This window comes from Triplophysa dalaica, chromosome 19 (assembly GCF_015846415.1).
Source record: "Triplophysa dalaica isolate WHDGS20190420 chromosome 19, ASM1584641v1, whole genome shotgun sequence".
NCBI classification, from domain to species: domain Eukaryota; kingdom Metazoa; phylum Chordata; class Actinopteri; order Cypriniformes; family Nemacheilidae; genus Triplophysa; species Triplophysa dalaica.
In genome coordinates, this window is record NC_079560.1 from 13,601,674 (window position 1) to 13,620,908 (window position 19,235).

The 19,235-nt window shown below is 37.9% G+C and overlaps 1 protein-coding gene across 1 annotated transcript; it reads right to left on the reverse strand.

The window, feature by feature from the left end:
- Positions 1-1,299: 1,299 nt before the first annotated feature.
- Positions 1,300-12,568, reverse strand: klf5l (Kruppel like factor 5 like). Its single transcript, XM_056731840.1, is given in 5 exon segments — positions 1,300-2,583; positions 7,049-7,108; positions 7,957-8,643; positions 8,646-8,748; positions 12,322-12,568. Coding segments are annotated over 5 exon segments (1,146 nt in total). The 5' UTR covers positions 12,439-12,568; the 3' UTR covers positions 1,300-2,404.
- Between the last annotated feature and the right edge of the window lie 6,667 nt (positions 12,569-19,235).

Genomic DNA, 19,235 nt, shown 5'->3' on the forward strand with positions numbered 1-19,235 from the left:
GTTACAGATCAATAACCTATTATCCATTATACCCACTCAGGACTTTAGCTCATTTGGAGAGATACTGTTTGTTTGTTCCTGGAGTTATGCTACCACATTGGCTGAAACTTTATGGCCCTCACTTCTCAATGTGATAATCATTAACATTCACCCAGAGACATACTGACAAACACAAGGAGTTTCCTCTTGCTTTTGTGTGATGTTCAGTCATAAATAATCTTAAAATAGAAGTTATTTTGGAATCATTTTAATATTATTATTTAATCGCCTACATCACAATCATATTTTAGATACCATTCCATTTACTAAGCCTATCGTTGACATTTTAATTCTGTTTGCTTTGATATTTGTTGCAAGGATTGTTTGTTAACATCAAATGGTGTTGATGTATGAAATAAGAAAACTATCAATCTCTGCGAGTCACAGTTATTTCTGTTGAGTAAACTGGGACAGGTTATAACCGGATTCTCATTGCTGCACTTACACCACAAGCATGAGAAAGGCTTTTATAACATCATTGTATTCTCCAAAAACATTTTTTTTCTTTTTCTTCTGAACTGTCACCGTGTTTCTTTTATTCTATTCTATTCTTTTCTCACATTACAGAACACATACTGTACCGTAGTGAAAACAAGGGTGTTGGCCCACAAGTAATCATCTTATTGTGTGCTGGATTTCATTCAGTAAATTATCTTGTCAGACAGTGTAATTATTTGTTTCCATCTAAGCTAATCGCTGATCCCCACCCACTTTTATGCCTTTGCAACTTGCAGCTATTTTTCAGATCATTTACCAGTTGACTCACTGTTTTAACAAAATCACACGTTAATGCCTTAATAAGACAGGCGTGGTTCCGAAAGTGAACTGTAGAAAGTTTAACATTACTCACAGGCGTCATATATAAACAATAATAAAACATTACAAAAAGTTTTTTTCCGCCTCCTGATACGTTTTACAATCCCTGAGAGGGTTTGTTAAGCCAAGGTTAAAGCAATAATTAACTCTAAGATGTCTAAAAGCAATAAATCTATTTTTAATAGGCTACTCCAGTCTACCAAGTTATTGAAAACTATATTGTCTCTGATTATATGATGCAGAAGTATAAACCGGTCCACGTAATTGTTTGGTAACACAAATCTCACCATCACATATTTTACTTATTAACAAAGGCATGTTCAATATATTAAAATCAGATTCCAATAAAGGAACGTCATTCCTATACTTAATTTCTTGGACCACAAGATTGTCAAATACAGTACGACAACATAACCACGCAATAAAACACTCAACAGCACGCAATGTGATTGTTCTTTTTATTCTCAAAATTCTGTCTTCAAACAAGAAAATACAAAACGTTAAACCGATCATCACGTATTATGACAGATCTACAGACTTTATTCACCCACATTCAAAACCAACCTGACAAAATCCCATTTGTTCATAATAAAAAGTAAAAATCAGCAAGAGAAATGTATTTACATGTATATACATTATCCAAGAGTTGCCTTCATCACTGACATACAATGATAAAGGGAACTTGAGAACTTTTAAAACAGTATTTACAAACCGGCTAACAGCCCCACATGACATCAATGCAACTGTCCACAGCGAATACGATTGTTCTTTAGAAAGGCGAGGGACAATTGTGAGGTTTCAAAGTCTTGTACTATAGAAAAGTCATTGTTTTTTTAAAGGTTGATATGACAATGTTGCATTCTTTGTTTACATTATTTTCATGGTCTTAATGTCAATTAGAAGTGAAGCAACAGCTTGTATTCCTTTGGCACACATACTCAAATTAAGCCTCTGGTTTATCCATCATCCATTTTTTCTTGCAAATCTATCAAACAGTCAACTGATCTGAGCCATACTTTTACACAATCCCATAAAGAACTGTATCCATGGATACACAACTGTGAGAAAAGCAAACACCAGGTTACTCAGTTTTGTATGGTATAACCCAAAAGCAAACAATTTGAGATTTTCAATGGGGTGGGGGAATTCCATACTAACTATGAGACTATTTTTTACTACATAATGGAGATCGCGCTCTCCAAATGAATGAAATGTTATCTTAGATTCATCGTACGTTTCAAGTTATTTGGAAGACAAGGACCAAAAGGAATGCGCTTTGAAATTTAGAAAAACATGGTGGAGGTCAAGTATTCATGAATTCATAACATGTTTTCACATTCATCTACATACACACACATACAAAACATATGTACAGTACTATACATCCTATTTACGCTCTTTCTGTGACGGTCTCGTGATGTCCAGTCCTCCTGAAGAACATTTGTGATGAATCCTGGAGTGTAATTGGCAGAGCTTGTACTAGCATATTGTATATTTGATCTTCGGGTAAAATATCAATCGATAAAATGCTTAAAAGTACAAAAGTCCATTAGTTTTGGTGGCGCTTCATGTGCAGCGCCAGATGGTCCGAGCGAGAGAAGCAGCGACTGCACGCGATGCATTTGAATGGCTTCGCTCCCGTGTGTTTTCGGTAATGCCGCGTCAGTTCATCTGATCGGGCGAAACGCCAGTCGCATCCCTCCCAGCTGCATCGGTACGGCTTCTCACCTACAAAAACAAAAACACATTTCGTTTCAGATGATACAAGATGAAACCTTTCTATATTTCACCTGCAGCTCATCTTCAAAATGACCACATGAAAGAATAAGACTTGACGTTAATGAATGAGATCTCTGTTGTTGAAGGAGCCAGCCACAAAAACTACCAGCACTTATTTTAATCCACAGTAATCTTTCATCGTCCGCAAATGTCAGACGCACACAAAGTCCAGCTTGAACTTGCAAGACTGTGTGTGTGTGTGTCAGAGCATTTCTAAATGGCAGTTATGAAGGAATTAGACGAGTATGTGCTTGTGGTTTAGATAGTAATACAACTCCCATGTGTAAACACGGAAGTCATTTACATAGTGCTTAACACAACATGATAAGATCACACATTGTGAGGTTTGCCACAGCGCTGAACCCTCAATAGCTCAGTGTTAGAATAATGGGACCGGGTCGCGGGACACAGTCAAACAAATGTTTGAAAATACAACCACAGAATCAAATCAAACCATGTCATGATTTATGTGTGTGCATGATAAGAAAAGAGAGAAAGTGAGGGGTGTGTAATAGATTTAAACGTGTGAACTTAAGTCTCTAACTTTCCTTTGGTTAACTCGCTATTTCAAATTGGATTGGTAGCTAACAGGCTATATTTTAAACAGGCGCCCTGAATGAACGTTAACTGAATTAACTTTAACATCACCTTCAGATGGAGAATGAATAGTGAGAATTTATATTTATAATACTATTGTAACACTTTACAGTAAGACTGCATTCATTAACATTAGTAATACACTAAACAATACGTTTACGTCTGTTATTAATCTTACTTCACGTCAATTTCAGCGTTTTTGCAATCAGTGTTGTAACTGTTAGCATTAGTTAATGCACAGTCAACTAACATGAATAATATCATTTGCATTAACTAGGGCTGTCAAACGATAAGCTGTGATAAATCGCATACAGAATAAACAGAATAAATGTCTGTTTACTGTGCATGTTCATTTTTTAATTATAAACGCATACATGTATGTATACATATTTAGGAAATATCTACATGTATTTATTTATATTCACCACTAATTTAAATTATAAATGAATGTTTCTATTTGATACTTTTCTTAAATATATGCATGTACAGGTATGTGTATGTTGTTATAAATACAAAATTAATATGCACGGAACGAAGACATATTTTATGTAAACACAAACTAATTAGTCTGGATGTGATTAATCGTGAAACATTATGAATTATAAATGCAGAATTTTTCTATGGGTCATGTTAATGCATTTATTTCCGTAACAAATGCAACCTGTTACTAATATTATTTGAACAGCAAAAACTGTATTTTGGATTCTTTTATATTTAAAGCAGCACTATGGAACGTTTGCTCACAGGTTCCCCATGTGGTTGATAAGCGCAATTGTCTGTTACCAGTGTCGTAAATAATGTCGCTGTATAAGCTTCCCCGTGGGCAGAGCAATACACATGAATTCTGATGGATAAGCTGATGGATCCAGTGAATACAGAAACATCATTTAAAAACCATATCGCACTCGTCCGCAGGCAGGGGATGGGCGGAGCTTTGCGTACCGACCCGAACACAGAATTTACAGAGTGTGGATGTAGCCGCTGGGAGGCTGCTCAGATAGCAGCGGCAGTAAATTTGTCCGGTCACGAGTAGCTCTACCAATACAATTATTTTTTGGGACATTATCTTAAGGTTGAAATGGTACAAAATGTTGCTTTAAAAAAGTTGCCTTGAATTTATTTGATGTCAATGAGAATATTTTCCTGCATTCTTTTTTTGATAAACTACACTGCTAGTTTGACCCGTATTCAAAATGTAAATGTATAACAATATATTGAATAATACGTAGGGAATTGCAGAATATCATTTGTTGAAAAATATAAGCATCCATTATATTGAAAATGTATTATTTAATATAGTGAAGTATATGTTCTCCACTAAAGTGGTTGATCTCAACTGATGTTTTCTTAAGAAGAGGGTTTGTAAGGTTTGTAAATCGAATTACTCACAGCAACTATTACTCTAACAATTCAACTTAATCCACAAATTATCCTGCGGTTCTTTCCACAAAAGGAATTTTAATATGTAACATCAAACAATAATAATGGATGCTTTTCAGATCAGATCATCCCAACTTTACCGCAGTAAAACAGTGCAGCTCTTGTGTTGCTTGAGGTGATGAGCGCTTCGACAGGAAGTAACCGACAAGAGCAGAAATTCAGCAGCAGAGTGGTTGTTGGGTAGGTGCTGAAAGCAATATTTGATTTAACTCTACACCGGCTCCTACACTCCAGCCTTTTCAATACATGAAAACGGAATTGAAGGGAGACAAACAAATGCTCTTCTAGCAAGCCGACAAAAGTGTCTTGAATGAGGTAAAGCTCCCCATCAAACAATTGAGCTCGTGGAATCCGTGTTTAAGGGCCAACAAGCTCAAACAACTGAGAGATATTATTTGGTTAGCTGGCGGTTGTGCAATGGCTAATCTGTTATCGCTAAAACTTTTTACTGCTCTCTTACACACACACATATTATAAAAGCATAAAAATGTGGAAGTTGAATGTTGCTAACAGTGTTACAAATTATACAAATTGTAGTGGGCCTGGATTTGTTTTACCATTAAACTATATATAGTCACTATATGAGTGTATTACTATTAATTTTCTTCTAAAAAAAAATCTAACATGTTTGATATTTTAAGCTGATTTTGAAAGACATCCCATGGTGAAGGATCCTCTAAGACAATAACCAGCCAATAGAAATCAAGCTTTCTAAAGAAACAAAATTGTGACTGTAGCCATTACAATGTCGGCAAGCGTGTGATGTCAAGTGCTTTATAATAAAAGCCGTATTTTATAATTCTGCCTTTACTTGAAGTCAGACAGTCACTTGGTGACGTTACACAATAACTGCATGCAAACGCACACGGACGCTCATAAAATCACCAATGCAGGAGTTTTATCAGTAGCTTCTGTTTGAGCAAGGTGGGCAACAAGTTCAATTACAGCGATAATAGTGGCTTTCACAATCGAACCAATTGCCCTCCAAGCTATTTGTTAAAAAAAAGGTGAAAGACAGTTCCCTGCCTTCAGCTATCGCTTTAAATACGAGGACAGCTTGTACCTTTGAGGTATTCATAAAACTGCCTAAATGCACGCTTTGATACGCTCCAGAAAACTGCCAAACGTTTTTGTTTTTTTATTGTTTTCAGGAGTAGAGCGAGTATATCCTGACCTACTTTCTCCGATTGATTTATTGTCATCTATCATCTTCTGACAAGAACACATCATTCCTTCAGACATCAAAATAACACACGTCATCAACCTGTTCTGACTTTCATCTAAATATAGAACAGAATGTTCTAGCGCTCTTTAACCGTTCTTTGTCAGCGTTCGGCGAGGTGGTCTCGTTCCCAGCCCCCAACGTCTTTTGAAACACAACTCCAAACAGTGTCCACCTGGAAAACGACTACCTGTCTTGTGTCACCATAAACATAGTTTGTTGATGGACAAAACGCAGAGGACGTGATGAATGTGCGGCTCGCAGGGAAAACAATATACGTTGTACAACAAATTACTGTCGGATGCATTGAGAGCTGTTGTGAAATTTAAAATGAAGTTAAAATGATTATTAAAAATAAGTTCAACTCTTAATTCAACAATGGTGTTGAAAACGTCAAGCATTTAACACCCTGTTTCATGTCGTGCTAAAGAACCACCTTCACCCGCAGTAAAATCACTGTAACGCATGGCCTCAAGTGGCTTATTCCTTTCATTTCACCCGTGCTAATACTTGTTGCGCTGCCGCACCAGCTGCTCCATTCCCAGCGCATCACATGGGAAGGAACCTGCGTCTGAGCTTCAATGCATTCGAAAATATACCAACAGGCGCCGGAGAGCGAGCGCAAAACAATAGTGATACCTCAGGCTAAAGGGAATCCCTCTACACTATTCGTGTGACCACCCCGAAATGGAAGGCAAAGAAAAGGAGCAAATAGCCTTGAAAGCTGCTTTTATCAGCTTAAAAAAAATCAAGTGTTAGGTGAAAGATTTGAGTTTCATTGTAAAGTGTGGTGGGATTCCGGTGGGTCTCATGTTACGGCGAGCCGAACGTTGTGAAACTGCCCAGTTCTCTTCTGGCAGCGGTTTACTCCTCCCCCCAATCGCAGACAGAAAAAGCAAGAGGAACAGGTTTTTCCTCCGCCGCTCTACGATTTGCCCCTCGGGAAAGCATGCAGGGCTTGTACAGGCATGCAGACACAATGTGTATAAAAGCATGAAAAGAGAGTCAATTAAACTCCCCCTCCGCCCTGTTCTCTGTCTTCCTATGTCTCTCTTGTCTTTAGCCTGTTGTTTCGATTTGTGGCTTTTGTCTTGATGTGTTGCATCAGGCAATAACTTCAAATATTTTTTGAAGAGAGAGATTCCAGTTTCTCACCTGTATGAGTCCTTTGGTGCGCTTTCAAGTGAGAGCTTTTCGTGTATACTTTGCAGCATCCTGGTAGGGAGAAAATTGGTTGTATGTTAGTTCACAAACTTCTTCAATACACCATCATTTCTAGAAAAGTGGAACAAGACATCAGGAATATAAAGTCAACATTAAATGGATACTTCACCAAAAAATTCTACTAAAAATCTACTCACCTTCAAGTCGTTCAAAATCTGTATATATTTCTGATGAACACAGAGATAGATATTTGGAAGAATGCTTAAAACCGGACAGATTTTGCGCCCCTTTGACTCCCATAGTAGAAAAATTACATTGGTTCTCAAAAGTGCCCCAGAAAAGTTCGCTGTCCTGCATTCTTCAAAATAACTTTTTTTGTGCTCAACAGAACAAAAAATTCATAAAGTATTTTTTCCAACTATAGGAGTCAATGGGGGTTATAAGCATTCTTCACAATGTCTCTCTCTGTGTTCATCAGAACACAGAAATGAATACAGATTTGGAACAACTCGAAGGTAAATGATGACCTTTATTACACATCTTTATATAAATTTGAGGGATAGTTCACCCAAAAAATAAAATTCTGTCTTCAATTACTCACCCTCAAGTTGTTTTAAACCTGGACATATTTATTTGTAAGGTAGAACATGGAAGTGGAAACCAAACCACTCCTGGGCACCATTAACTACCACAGTAGTTTTTTCCTACAATAGTAGTCAATGGTGACCCAAAATGTCTTTGTGTTCAGCCGAACAACTAAACATAAACAGATCTGGAACAACTTGAGGATGAATAAATATTGACAGAATTTTCATTTTTGGGTGAACTAAACCTTTAAGTTGATGTCAAGCCTTTGCAAATGTCATCCACATTTCGCCTCTTTGTAAACCCACACTAACCTGGAAAGTCACAGTGATGGATCCTCCTCTTCTCCAGCTCAGGATTGTTCCGTCGGTTGTATCTGGGTCCCGTGAGGATGCCCTGACCATGGGCCATTAGCACTGAATGAGGAGTCATCTGTCCAGCCTTCATTCCGATTCTGCCCTGGTACAGCGGGGGAGTAGAGATGGAGGTAATGAGCTCTGCCTGGTTCTCCGGACTGCCCGGCTGGGAATTCGGGGGCGACGGAGGCAAACTGTGCGGCTGAGGTGACGTGTAGAACGGTTCGGGCATAACGAATTCGCCGGATTGTGTCGTCAAGGCCACAGTGTTCAGGTTGAGCATGGTCCTGTCAGATGCGACGACGCCGTTTATAGCTTGGCTCTGGGAGAAGGTCATGGTGGTTAGGTCGCTACTACTGATGGGCATCTGATAGGCCGAAGGTTGCTGAGGGCCAATGTGGAGCTCGTCTGTAACGCTCATGTCCGGTTTGATGAAGAGACTGTTGACTGTCTGGGGCACGCTGAAGACGGAGGTGAATTCGGGGAGCGCCTGAATGCCGCAAGGTTCTTCCAACCCTGGCTCGGTTTTGATGTGATGCACCAAGGGTTTGTTGGGACGGTACAGGCCCATGCGGAGGTGTGTGGTGTTGGGCAAGATGACGTTGATGTTGAGGCTGTAAGGAGCAGGTTTCTCATCTGCAAAAACTCATCAACCACAGAGGCGCTGTCTCGACGGTACTTCTTGTCTGTCATGGGTGGGGACAGCATTATGCCACTTGGGGGCAAATATTTATCCATCTCCAGTCGTGTCTGAAAGGAACAGAAGACGATTATGAGTCTGTAACACCTACATGGTTTAAGTGATGTTGACTAGTAGTTTCGGTAAGTTTGCTAACTTATTATCCAATTGGAAAGCTAGTTGCATATCTACCCTATTAAAGTGAAAATATTTGGCATGAATAAACCGGTATTGCCTTTAAAGTTGTCAAAAGTTGATTTGTGACTCTGGCTCCTGGTACAAGCAGTGAGAGCTCATTGCCTGCTTTAACAATGTACACAAAGCAAAGTTCTGCAGAGCTCCAAGTGCTCCACTGCAGCACAGAGTCAACAGAAACCTTGTAGGTGTGGCACCCGTGGAACACAAAGCAAAACCAAAACACTGACATGCGATAGCTGGAGGAGATATGGGGACAAACAATGTACAAAAATAGAACACTGAAAAGAGTGCACACGGGACAGCCATTCAAGAGCAACGGAGCCATAAGCTCCAGATACTGATAAATAAGGGAATTTCGCAATACTAACGAACAAGATTCACCAGACCGGTCAATTGGCAAGTCAAATGTCTCATTATGATATGGTTAGCGCATGCAAAAACCCGAACAACCAAAATACCCACGTCTTCAACAGTCCACGTCTGAAGTTAAGGCAAGCCGTAATGACATGAGGCATACAGCCATGAAAAAATGTAGGAGGTCATTCAAAATTTTCATTTATTTCTAAGTGTATTGTGTCTGTTTAATTAAAAAAAAAGACTCAGCAGTGTGAAAGACTGACAGCATGAATAGACACATGAAAATGGTGATAAAATCAAGGTTATCACATAGTTTTGTAGAAACATTTACAGAATACATCCAGAAATATCACTGTTGTAGAGCATATTTTCTGTTATATTTGCCTTTTTCTCCAGCTTTCATTTTTCCCAAATTAATGCAAATAGTAAGATTTGTTAAATTATAGTTAGTAGATCACAGCATGAAAATAAATAGAAAATTGTAATTTCAAAACTGATTTTGATATGGTCTCTTCATTTCTTTATTTAAAAAAAAATTGTGGCTATTTATTTGCTAAAATAAGACGTTAAAGGTAGTGGAATACAAGAAAATTCTATTCTAATTCAATTTGTACTTAATTTCTTGCAAATTAACAAACCATTTAATTTTTTTTTAATATAAGCATACACATTGAATGTGTAAACAAAATTCAGCATGGATTTCCAAATGTCAGTTTTTCCTTTATTACCTGTAGTTTTAATGACAGCATCTACTTGATCAGACATGAACGCCACAAGTTGCTGAAAAAACCCCTCTTAAACTTTTGTTCAAAAGCAACCGCTTTTATTGTTAACATCCTTGCATTCATTATATTTGATAACGCTCCACTGCAATGTCCAGCTGTCTGAAGTGCCAGCTAAGTCAACAATATGACGTGTATCGTCAAAATCCCTTTCTTTGGCAACCCACCAATGCGGATTGACGTACCATCTTCGTCCCTTCAGGTAACTCATACCCTGACGTGTGAGGTCATGTACTCACAGGGAATGTACAACAAATGCTGACATCTCTGACAATTTCATATTGCTCTAGATGAGATGCTTATTACAGACAATTTCTCTTTCAGCGTTAATGTCAATGCAAAAAAAATTCACGTCAGACCTGGCATCCATACCGCAGGCACAAATGGGCCTTGTGTTGCGGTGGCACTGTCAGCGATCACCCTTGGTTGTGGCCTCTTGGCTTTAGAGACCCGTTCTTACTCGAAGGGTTCTGTTCATCGCATTTGGTGTGAGGAGAAGAAAGGCGGCAGGTGAACCCTGGCCCAAGAACTGAGTTAATGATTGAGAACATTTACAACTGCCAGTTATGTATCTCAGGGGCCGATAACGGCTTGGAAACGGAGTTAGACATAAAAATAATCCTTGACATTCATTTGTTGGAGCTTTCCGTGTTGTTCAGTATTTCGGCCCTCAAATGCGTCAACATGGGTCGCTTTACAAAGTTACAAACATCTTTCTCATTCATATGAGAAAGTGTGTTTGTGGAAGGATGATATTTAAAGCAAAAAATAAATATATAATATGTCTTTTAAACGGCCCTGGCCGTCTTTGATCCAGGGTTCAGGCTAGTTCAAAGACCTTGTCCAAATTACAACACATTGGTCTTGCCTCTGAAATAATTGTCTTTTATGGTCAAAAGGAATGCAAAAAGATGAAGATTTGTACACAGATGCCCATAAAATGGACTGATAGGCTTCTCGTCTGGAGCCATAACAGCACAATTCATCTGAGGGCAGCAGAGAGAAAACAAACCTTTGAGACTAAAATTATGTTTTATGGCTTCGGGGGAAATAGATAACAGTTGTTTTGGCTTTCCGAGACTGCTAAAGAAAGCGTCCAGGCTGCTCTTCAAGGCAGAGGGCACGACCATGAGGACTTCTATGAAGTGTAGAAAATGACTGCAGGGGACAAGCATGTGACCATTATGACTTATGACAGACGCAGAGACGTACTTATCTTAAGATAATATTCTTTAAATGATCTCAAGTTAAAGTCATAATAATTAATTTTAATTTATCTTAAAGACCTTTAATAGCGCGTACGTGCGATGGCACAATTTACCCGGCAATTAGCAGGCTTTAAAGACGAGCGTTGCCTATAGCACATGAGGTCAACAGTTTCCCATCACCAACCACGTGAGGTGTCAATGACAGAAGCCTTTACAAAACCTAGGCAGTTTCCTTCAGTTTAGCCAACAACCTACACGTTCCCTGTGGCCATGTGAAGTTTTGAAGAAGTGAAAGTAGGTCATCACCAGTCATTGGCTCAGGTAGGTTACAGGTGTTGGTGGGAATCCAAATTAGGATCCCATACAATCCAATGGAGAATGCTGAATATTCCATTCGGACATTTAAATCTTATGTTGTCACTTATGTTACCAACATGTGAATTGGATCCTTAAACCAGAAAACATGCCATTTCTGACATATATAGGCACTTTTAAACTAAAATAAAACAATCATCACATTAACATTTAAAAGCTTAAATGATTCTTAACCAAACAATGGGTTAATGTGCATTAGGCTATTCCTTATGATGTTTATTTTCATTAACACTCTTAAACTGACATCATTTTCACCATAACTGCCAACTGTGCGACTTGTTTTCGTACCAAATAATAAATCAAGAATATAAGAAGCGGGTGTATTTAAATAATATGTATTTCATGTTGTATAACATGAAATACAAAAATTGTTAATCAAAACTTTGACATCAAACGTCTCATTATAAATCCACCATTCAGGTGAAAGTAACAACAGTAACTCGAGGCCCCTCGTGGATGTAACGCGCGCGCACCTTTCACCTGGACCTAAAATAGGCGCCTGCTATATTTCCATTATTTTATCAACGATATTTCAATATTTTCAAAACGTTAAAAAATGTTCGTAATGTTACAGTGTATGGATTATTTCTGAATATAATATTTTGCTGCGCTTAAATAAGCTATTAAACTATTTTTTTGAAGTATTTCTCGTCTGTATTTAAGGCAGGAACCGGGGCTCCTGTCACACCTGGGCCATTTTAAGAGCATTATTTGCGAGTCTCACCGCGGGTTTAACGTCCTCAAACACCAGGTCCTCCGGCCCGTCCGCTCCAGTCATCCTCACGGGCTTCAGCTGCGTGAAAACCGCCCGTTCTTCTGTATTCAGTCCTATACTCGCCATGTCTATGTGAAAATATCGACAATTATATCAAACGCTTATTCCTAACCGCGAAAACACATAAATGGGATTATCCTAAACGTCCTTGCACGTACATCCACACGCGCGCTTTATCCAGAACCCTCCCTGTGTGTCAGTCAGGTAGACTTACCTGTTGTAAAGTATCCCTTCGGGGACGTCTAAGATACGACAGACACGTGTTCCCACCAATCAGAGCGAAGAAACGGGCGCCTTGTCCAATCACGGTGGCAGTAGGCGGAGCTCACCTGAGTACTTGTAGGCGTAACCTTTCTGCCATCATGCGCGTTATACAGATGTTATCGCTTAGTAAACAGTTTAATTATTTGCTTATTTGTTTCTTAGAAAGGTGATTGATATTTTGGGTGACGAAAGGGCGCATTTGAAAAAACCTTTCACATATTAAACTGTGGCCTCATTTTTTGTCTGAACCATATTTCAGGTCAAAACACATCTCAGCATGAATCAGTGTTCTTTTGCTATAGGAGCAAGTGCATTCACAGAGTTTCATTGCTCTTGATGTATAAATAAAAGCGACAGCCCCATAGCAGAATGACTTCACTACAGTTACATGGCAGCAGGATGAGAAAACTAATGGGTTTAAAACTGGATTGTCTGCATTCCTCATATTTTATCAAACAGCCCGGGGACGAAGGGAACAGACAAAAACAGATGTGGGCATTGCAGGTGTAACTGTTTACGGCAAATCTTTAGTGATCTGCAGTCATGTCACAGGTTACACAGGGTGAAAACAGTTTTCCAGGGATAGATAGGGTTGCTGCGTCATGAATATGATTTCGCTAATTTTAGGACAGTGCACGTGAACTGAATGCTTTATGCAATTTATGAATTATATAATGTGCATAATGTCAGTTGAATGTTAGAAAGTGCTTCCAAGTGTACATTAGGCTTTAATATAGTTTTAAAAAGAGGTGCAACATACAGAATTTTGTTTAAGATTGAACATAAAGGTGCAACATACTGTATATTGCAAACCAAATAAAAAAAATATTTGAGATTATTTTTAACCAATGGTTGGGCCAGATGGCACAAACCCAAGCTTTAGGTAACAAATTAAAGGAATGCTGGGTTGTTTCAATCCATAAGAAACATTTTTTGGGGGTTCATTCCATTTTGACCCAACCATGGATTGAAAACCCAAATTTTTGGAGTGCAGATGTGAGGATTTTTATCGGCTCTGATTGACATTTATTTACACACCATGTTATGTTTATGATTAGGGAAACAAACTTAGGAGAGAAGGGATTTTGGTGACAGAAGAGGCTGTAGATAAAAAAGACGGTCAGACCTTTTTCTTTTTCTCCACAAATCTGTTCCAAAACATTTTATGCAACATTCTACATAGTATCAACTTGTAATGGCTGATACAAGTTTACATTAGATGTATGTGATTTGAAGGAATATTTCTTTTCAAGTGTACACATGAGGAAGATAACAGTCTGTGGTTGTCAAACCTGTCCTTGATTCAGAGGTAATTGAACGGATTTAACTCTATTCATCAACCGCAGTTTAACTCTAATCATAGACTGAGTGACTAAACATTGTGTTTACTCAAAAATGGATTTTTTTTCATCATTTACTCATCCACGTGTCAGTTCAAACCTTTCCACCTTTTTTTCTTCTGCGGGACACAAAAGAAGATATTTTGAAGAATGTTGATAACACCCAAAATGTCTTCTTTTGTGTTCCACAAAAGAAGCAGTCACATGCTGGTTTGAACAACACACAAGTGAATAAATGATGACAGAATTTTTATTTGGGGTGACCTATCCCTTTAACTTTTCAATCATGACTGATGCTGCAGAGTAAATACAAGCACATCTTAACAGGGCATTTCAAAATGAATCACAGGGTTATCGGATGTGTGTTTATGCGGAATAAAAGAGGCGACACGCTGTTAAGGAACAGACCTGTCTTTGGCTGGTATCAAATTTGCATGTGCGATTGGTTAATGGATTGTGGGTGAGTTGGAGTGTGTGCTTACCAGCACTGTGACTGGAAGTTCTCACCTCCAGTAGCTCAGATTACACCGGTAGCTCTCTCACACACACACTCCTGAACACGTGTAATGTTGAGTCAGAGAAACGTATTCACTCAAACGGTTTGTTCTTCTGTTTCAAAGTCCTGTTTTTCTCACTTTATACTTCATTGTACTGTCATTTGTCAATATGACAAATATAAATGTGTTGCAATGTAGACATGATTGTGGATAGCTAACCCTGGTGTGTGTACCATAACTGCATGCATATGATTTCTCACTGGATTTCCGGACAAAATAGCCCCACAACAACTCTGTAAATGAATATCAGAGCATTGAAAGTAACTGATGCATTCCGGGGGCCAGAGAGCCGATGGCGGCTATGGATTTGAGAGCCAAATGTTGACTGAGGGAGGGTGTCCTTCAGTCCTGAATAGGCCCTGATTGTTCTCCCCTATTACAGAATGGCGGCTAAAATGTGTACTTTTCAATAAGGTAAGAATCAGCATTGATCTAAGCAAACCGTTCAGCGCTAACCAACCTAGAACACACCCAGCCTCGCATTGTGAAGTGACAGAATGAATAGTGTGACAAAGGGAGAAATATAGATTTTTTTGTTCCTCCCGTGAATACCAACTATGACCACTCTCCAAAACACAATAGTCATGTGTAGAAATGCATTAGAGTGTTCTATAAATCACTGTTGGGTTTTCATGCCGTGTAAACATTCAGAGAAGCAAGTGAAAGAACCAGCCCCTTGTCACTTTCTCTCTCTCGCAGAAGTTGAAAATCCAACGAAGAAAATATGACGATATGTCTGCATACCGGCCCAGACGTTGTACATGTGTGTCGGGCTTTGCTACATCAAATGTGTTGCCGTTTGCATGTGATATAGGTTCTATTGATGATCATGTTTGACGTGGACGGCCAGGCAATGTTATACAGTATGGAAGACCTTATAACTGTGTACATACAGTGTTTGAATATTGGTGTATGGGTTAAGCGTATGGATTGAGCATTGTTAGAAACGTGGACAAATACATCAAGTTTTCACATACTGAAAAGAGGCACCTGGATAAACAAAACTAGCAAAATCACAATGGAGAAGAGACTTCATAAGGGTCATTTGAAATACAGCACAAACACAACGCGAACAATGTGTGCCATTGAAACGCTTAAGTGGGAAATAAAAGCATTTTTTCTGGCATAGCGGTCAAGTAACATTAATTTGAAACAATATTACTATTCATATGATTGAAAATATTAAACTGTGGTCATCTTTAAAAAAAGAGGGGGCTTGTATTTTGAGGCTTCGGGCGGTATGATGTGCTTTTTCAGTAAAATATTTACCCCGGATCTTTTGTCAAGAAAAAACTTCAAAGATTCTTTTGAAAGAACAACAAAGATGAAAGAACAATAAGCTGAAAATAATGGACTTTTACAGGCTTTTAATAAAGGGTTAGGAAACCAAACAGGAAACCAAAGGGTTAAAGAAGACATCTGGTTTGTTTGCTTATTGTTCGAACAAAATGACGTATGTCTGTATCTATGAAAAACTTTAAGATCAAGCAGGATATTGCGTGTTACTTTAATGGGGCAGTTGCACAATTCCAAGTACCGGAATTAAGTGGGAGGTGACCATATTTGGGCCCAGGATATGCAGGAATTCCTTCAGGTAGGAAGTCACAACGTAATAGGGTCAGAGATCGTGGAGTTAAGGGATTTCTGCACTCTTTTTACGCAATTTTACAAACTCACAACTGATAGGCACCCACGACATGTTTTACTAAAGTCACAATTACCTTGCCTGAGTATATAGAGGAAATGTGACCACAGACATGTCTCACGTCTAATAAACGAATCTTAATCACATTTTACAGCGAGTGACTTTGTGATAGTGAAAAGTGTGAGTGTAGTCAACTCACTGTTTGCAGAAGACCAGTTCTATGTTCAAGCACCTTGATGTCAGGTTTATATGTCACCTGCTGTGGCGACTTGCTTGTCTGGTGACATTTTATCCTTCACAGCTAGGAACCACCTATCATGTACGATCAATGTTCAATATTTTGATGCTCATAATTTAACTTTACAAAATATTGTATTCACATTTTTATTCTGGCACCCCAGCTGCCAGAATATTACAGTTTTTATACAGGTATTTTTATCAGTGTAATTTGCATCTTGACACATGAATGTGTTAAATATGAATCCTTAATATATTAATATATTTATTGTTTATGCATTGGTTGTTCCTTGAATTGCACACTTTTAACTATACGTTTGATTAACAAAATGTTAAATCTGACAAATATGTTGAATGCTGTCTTATTTGTACCTTTGGACGGAAGTGTCTGTTAAATGAATGAATAAAATGTGCCATTAAAATGCAAACCCATAAAAGCAAAAATTAGTCTTTTATATGGTAGTCAAAGATGTCCTAGCTACAAACGTTTTTTCCAAATATCTTTGTGTTCATCAGAACAAATACATTTATACAGATTGTTACAACTTGAGGTTGAGTAAATGATGACAGATTTGCATTTTTGGGTGGAGTATCCCTTTTGAAGTCTTAACTTCATATCAGTTCATATCAGTGAAACAGTTTAGGTAAAGAAAAAACTTTATGAAGGATGTGCTGTCAATCATTTTCTCAAGTTTCTTAAATTTGAACAAATTCAGTGCAATTATATTTTCATAAAAAGGATTCCTTGCAAAAACAGAATATCCAATGCGTCGGTTTACTCACATTTCTTGCATGACAAAGCTAAAGTTTAAGTGTGTGTTTGTCTGCATTTGTTTTTTTCGTCCCACAGTATCAAGTTACCTTAAGTCCAGTCTGAGAGAAGCTCTGGGATCAACTCCCTATTGTTACTCCATAAACTAATAACAATTGGCGGGCAGATTCCCACACTCTATGTCCTACAGACGTCTTTTATTACCTTCTTTACCTGCATCCTCGTGCCTCCATACAACTGCACCAAATTCCATTTCTCCTGATACAGGCTCTGAAATGCCTCGACAAAAAAAGAACAATACAACTATAATGAGTTAAGTTTATTGTTTATTATTGCGATTTCTGGGAAATTTTAAAGAAACTGCACAGCGTTCATGTTTAAAATATTGTTTGCTGACAGGAACGATTTGATCTGAAGCATAAAACCATTTTAATGCTATGTGGCAAGATTATAATGTAAGTGTTGGCTAAAGAAAAGGTATCCAGGAAACATGAAACAAACAACAAATACGGAGATGATGTAACCTCATAAAGTTAAAAGACGCATGACGTCAACAATTACAGTTCTGCTTAGAGAATAGTTCACACTGTATTTTTCAGATGAAATAATGCTCCCTTGTGAAATGAGGAAATCTGTTTAATCAGATATTCGCTTACCGACATCGCTTCTGTCTGTATGAAACCATGTATCTCCACAGTTCATTTTTTTCATAAATCATTATTATCAGTTACATATTTTGTTTGTAACTGGGCTTTGCAAATGTCTAAGCACTAAAACTTTTAAAAAGCATTTGTCAAATTTGACAACACAGTATTTAATCATTTTAAAAATTATGTTGTTTTTCTATTTCCTCTATTTTCGAAAGTACAACAACGATATAATGAAATGATACCATGGCAGAAACATAACTGTCTAAAGTGAGCAAACATGAATGAAATAAGTCACAATGAGACCCAATGTTCAAAGTCAACACCCCACACACTTTCATTCGCAAATCTGAACGTGTGTAGTCCAACACATAAATGGTCAAACAGCATGTACAGATGCACTTTTTCTTCCTTTTGGAATTGAATGTAAGCTTCTGTAGAATGGTCTTGCAAAATGAAAGGATACGTGGATTTTCCACTGAACAAAGACTAGTCTGAATGTGTATGACTCATCATCAAGTAAACATTAAGTTGCAGTAATGTAGATCTCAAGTAGAGATTTAGAAAGGAATTATTAATTTTGGTTTGCTGGAATATTGAGAAGTGGCACTTCCTTCTGAATACGTTAATAACAGACTGGTTCATTCAAGGGATGGTTCCCACAAAAATAACTATTCCCAAAATAAAAAACTCTAGTTGTTCCAAATGACTGTAATAAACAGTAGTTGTTGGGCAATTGATTTTGGGGGTGAACGATCCCTTTAACATGATTAAACCAGTCTGATACAATAGGTCTGCTGTTATCTTATTCAGAAGGAAGTGCCAGTGTACGGTATATAATATATTTATACATATCTTTGTTTGTTTGAACACAAAGAAAGACATTTGGAAGAATGCTTATCACTAAACAGTTCATAGACCCCATTGACTATGATAGTCTAGCTGTCCTACATTCTTCAAAAAACAAATTTTCCATCTATAAATGGGGTCCAAGAACTGTTAAAATCATTCTTTCAAATATCTTTCTCCATGTTCATCAGAAATGAATAGATTTGGAATACTCAATGGTGTGTAAATGATGACACAATGTTTATTTTTGTGCGAACCCTTTAAAACACAATATAGTAACAGATATGACATTAAAAACACAATATCTTTCTGGAGTACACAATAATGATTAGCTGCATAATTAAATCTTTTATTCCTCAATGGCCACAAATGATCCATGACCATTGATATTGTTCATTAACGCTACTTTACTTATGTGACTTACTATGTATCGTGCAATCAATGCTTTGTCATCAAATCAATATTTTGTCTCAAATTTTTACGGTTTGTGGCAAAGATCAACCTGCATTGTTGCATTATTTTGCAATAATGACTAACCAACTGTACATTCTT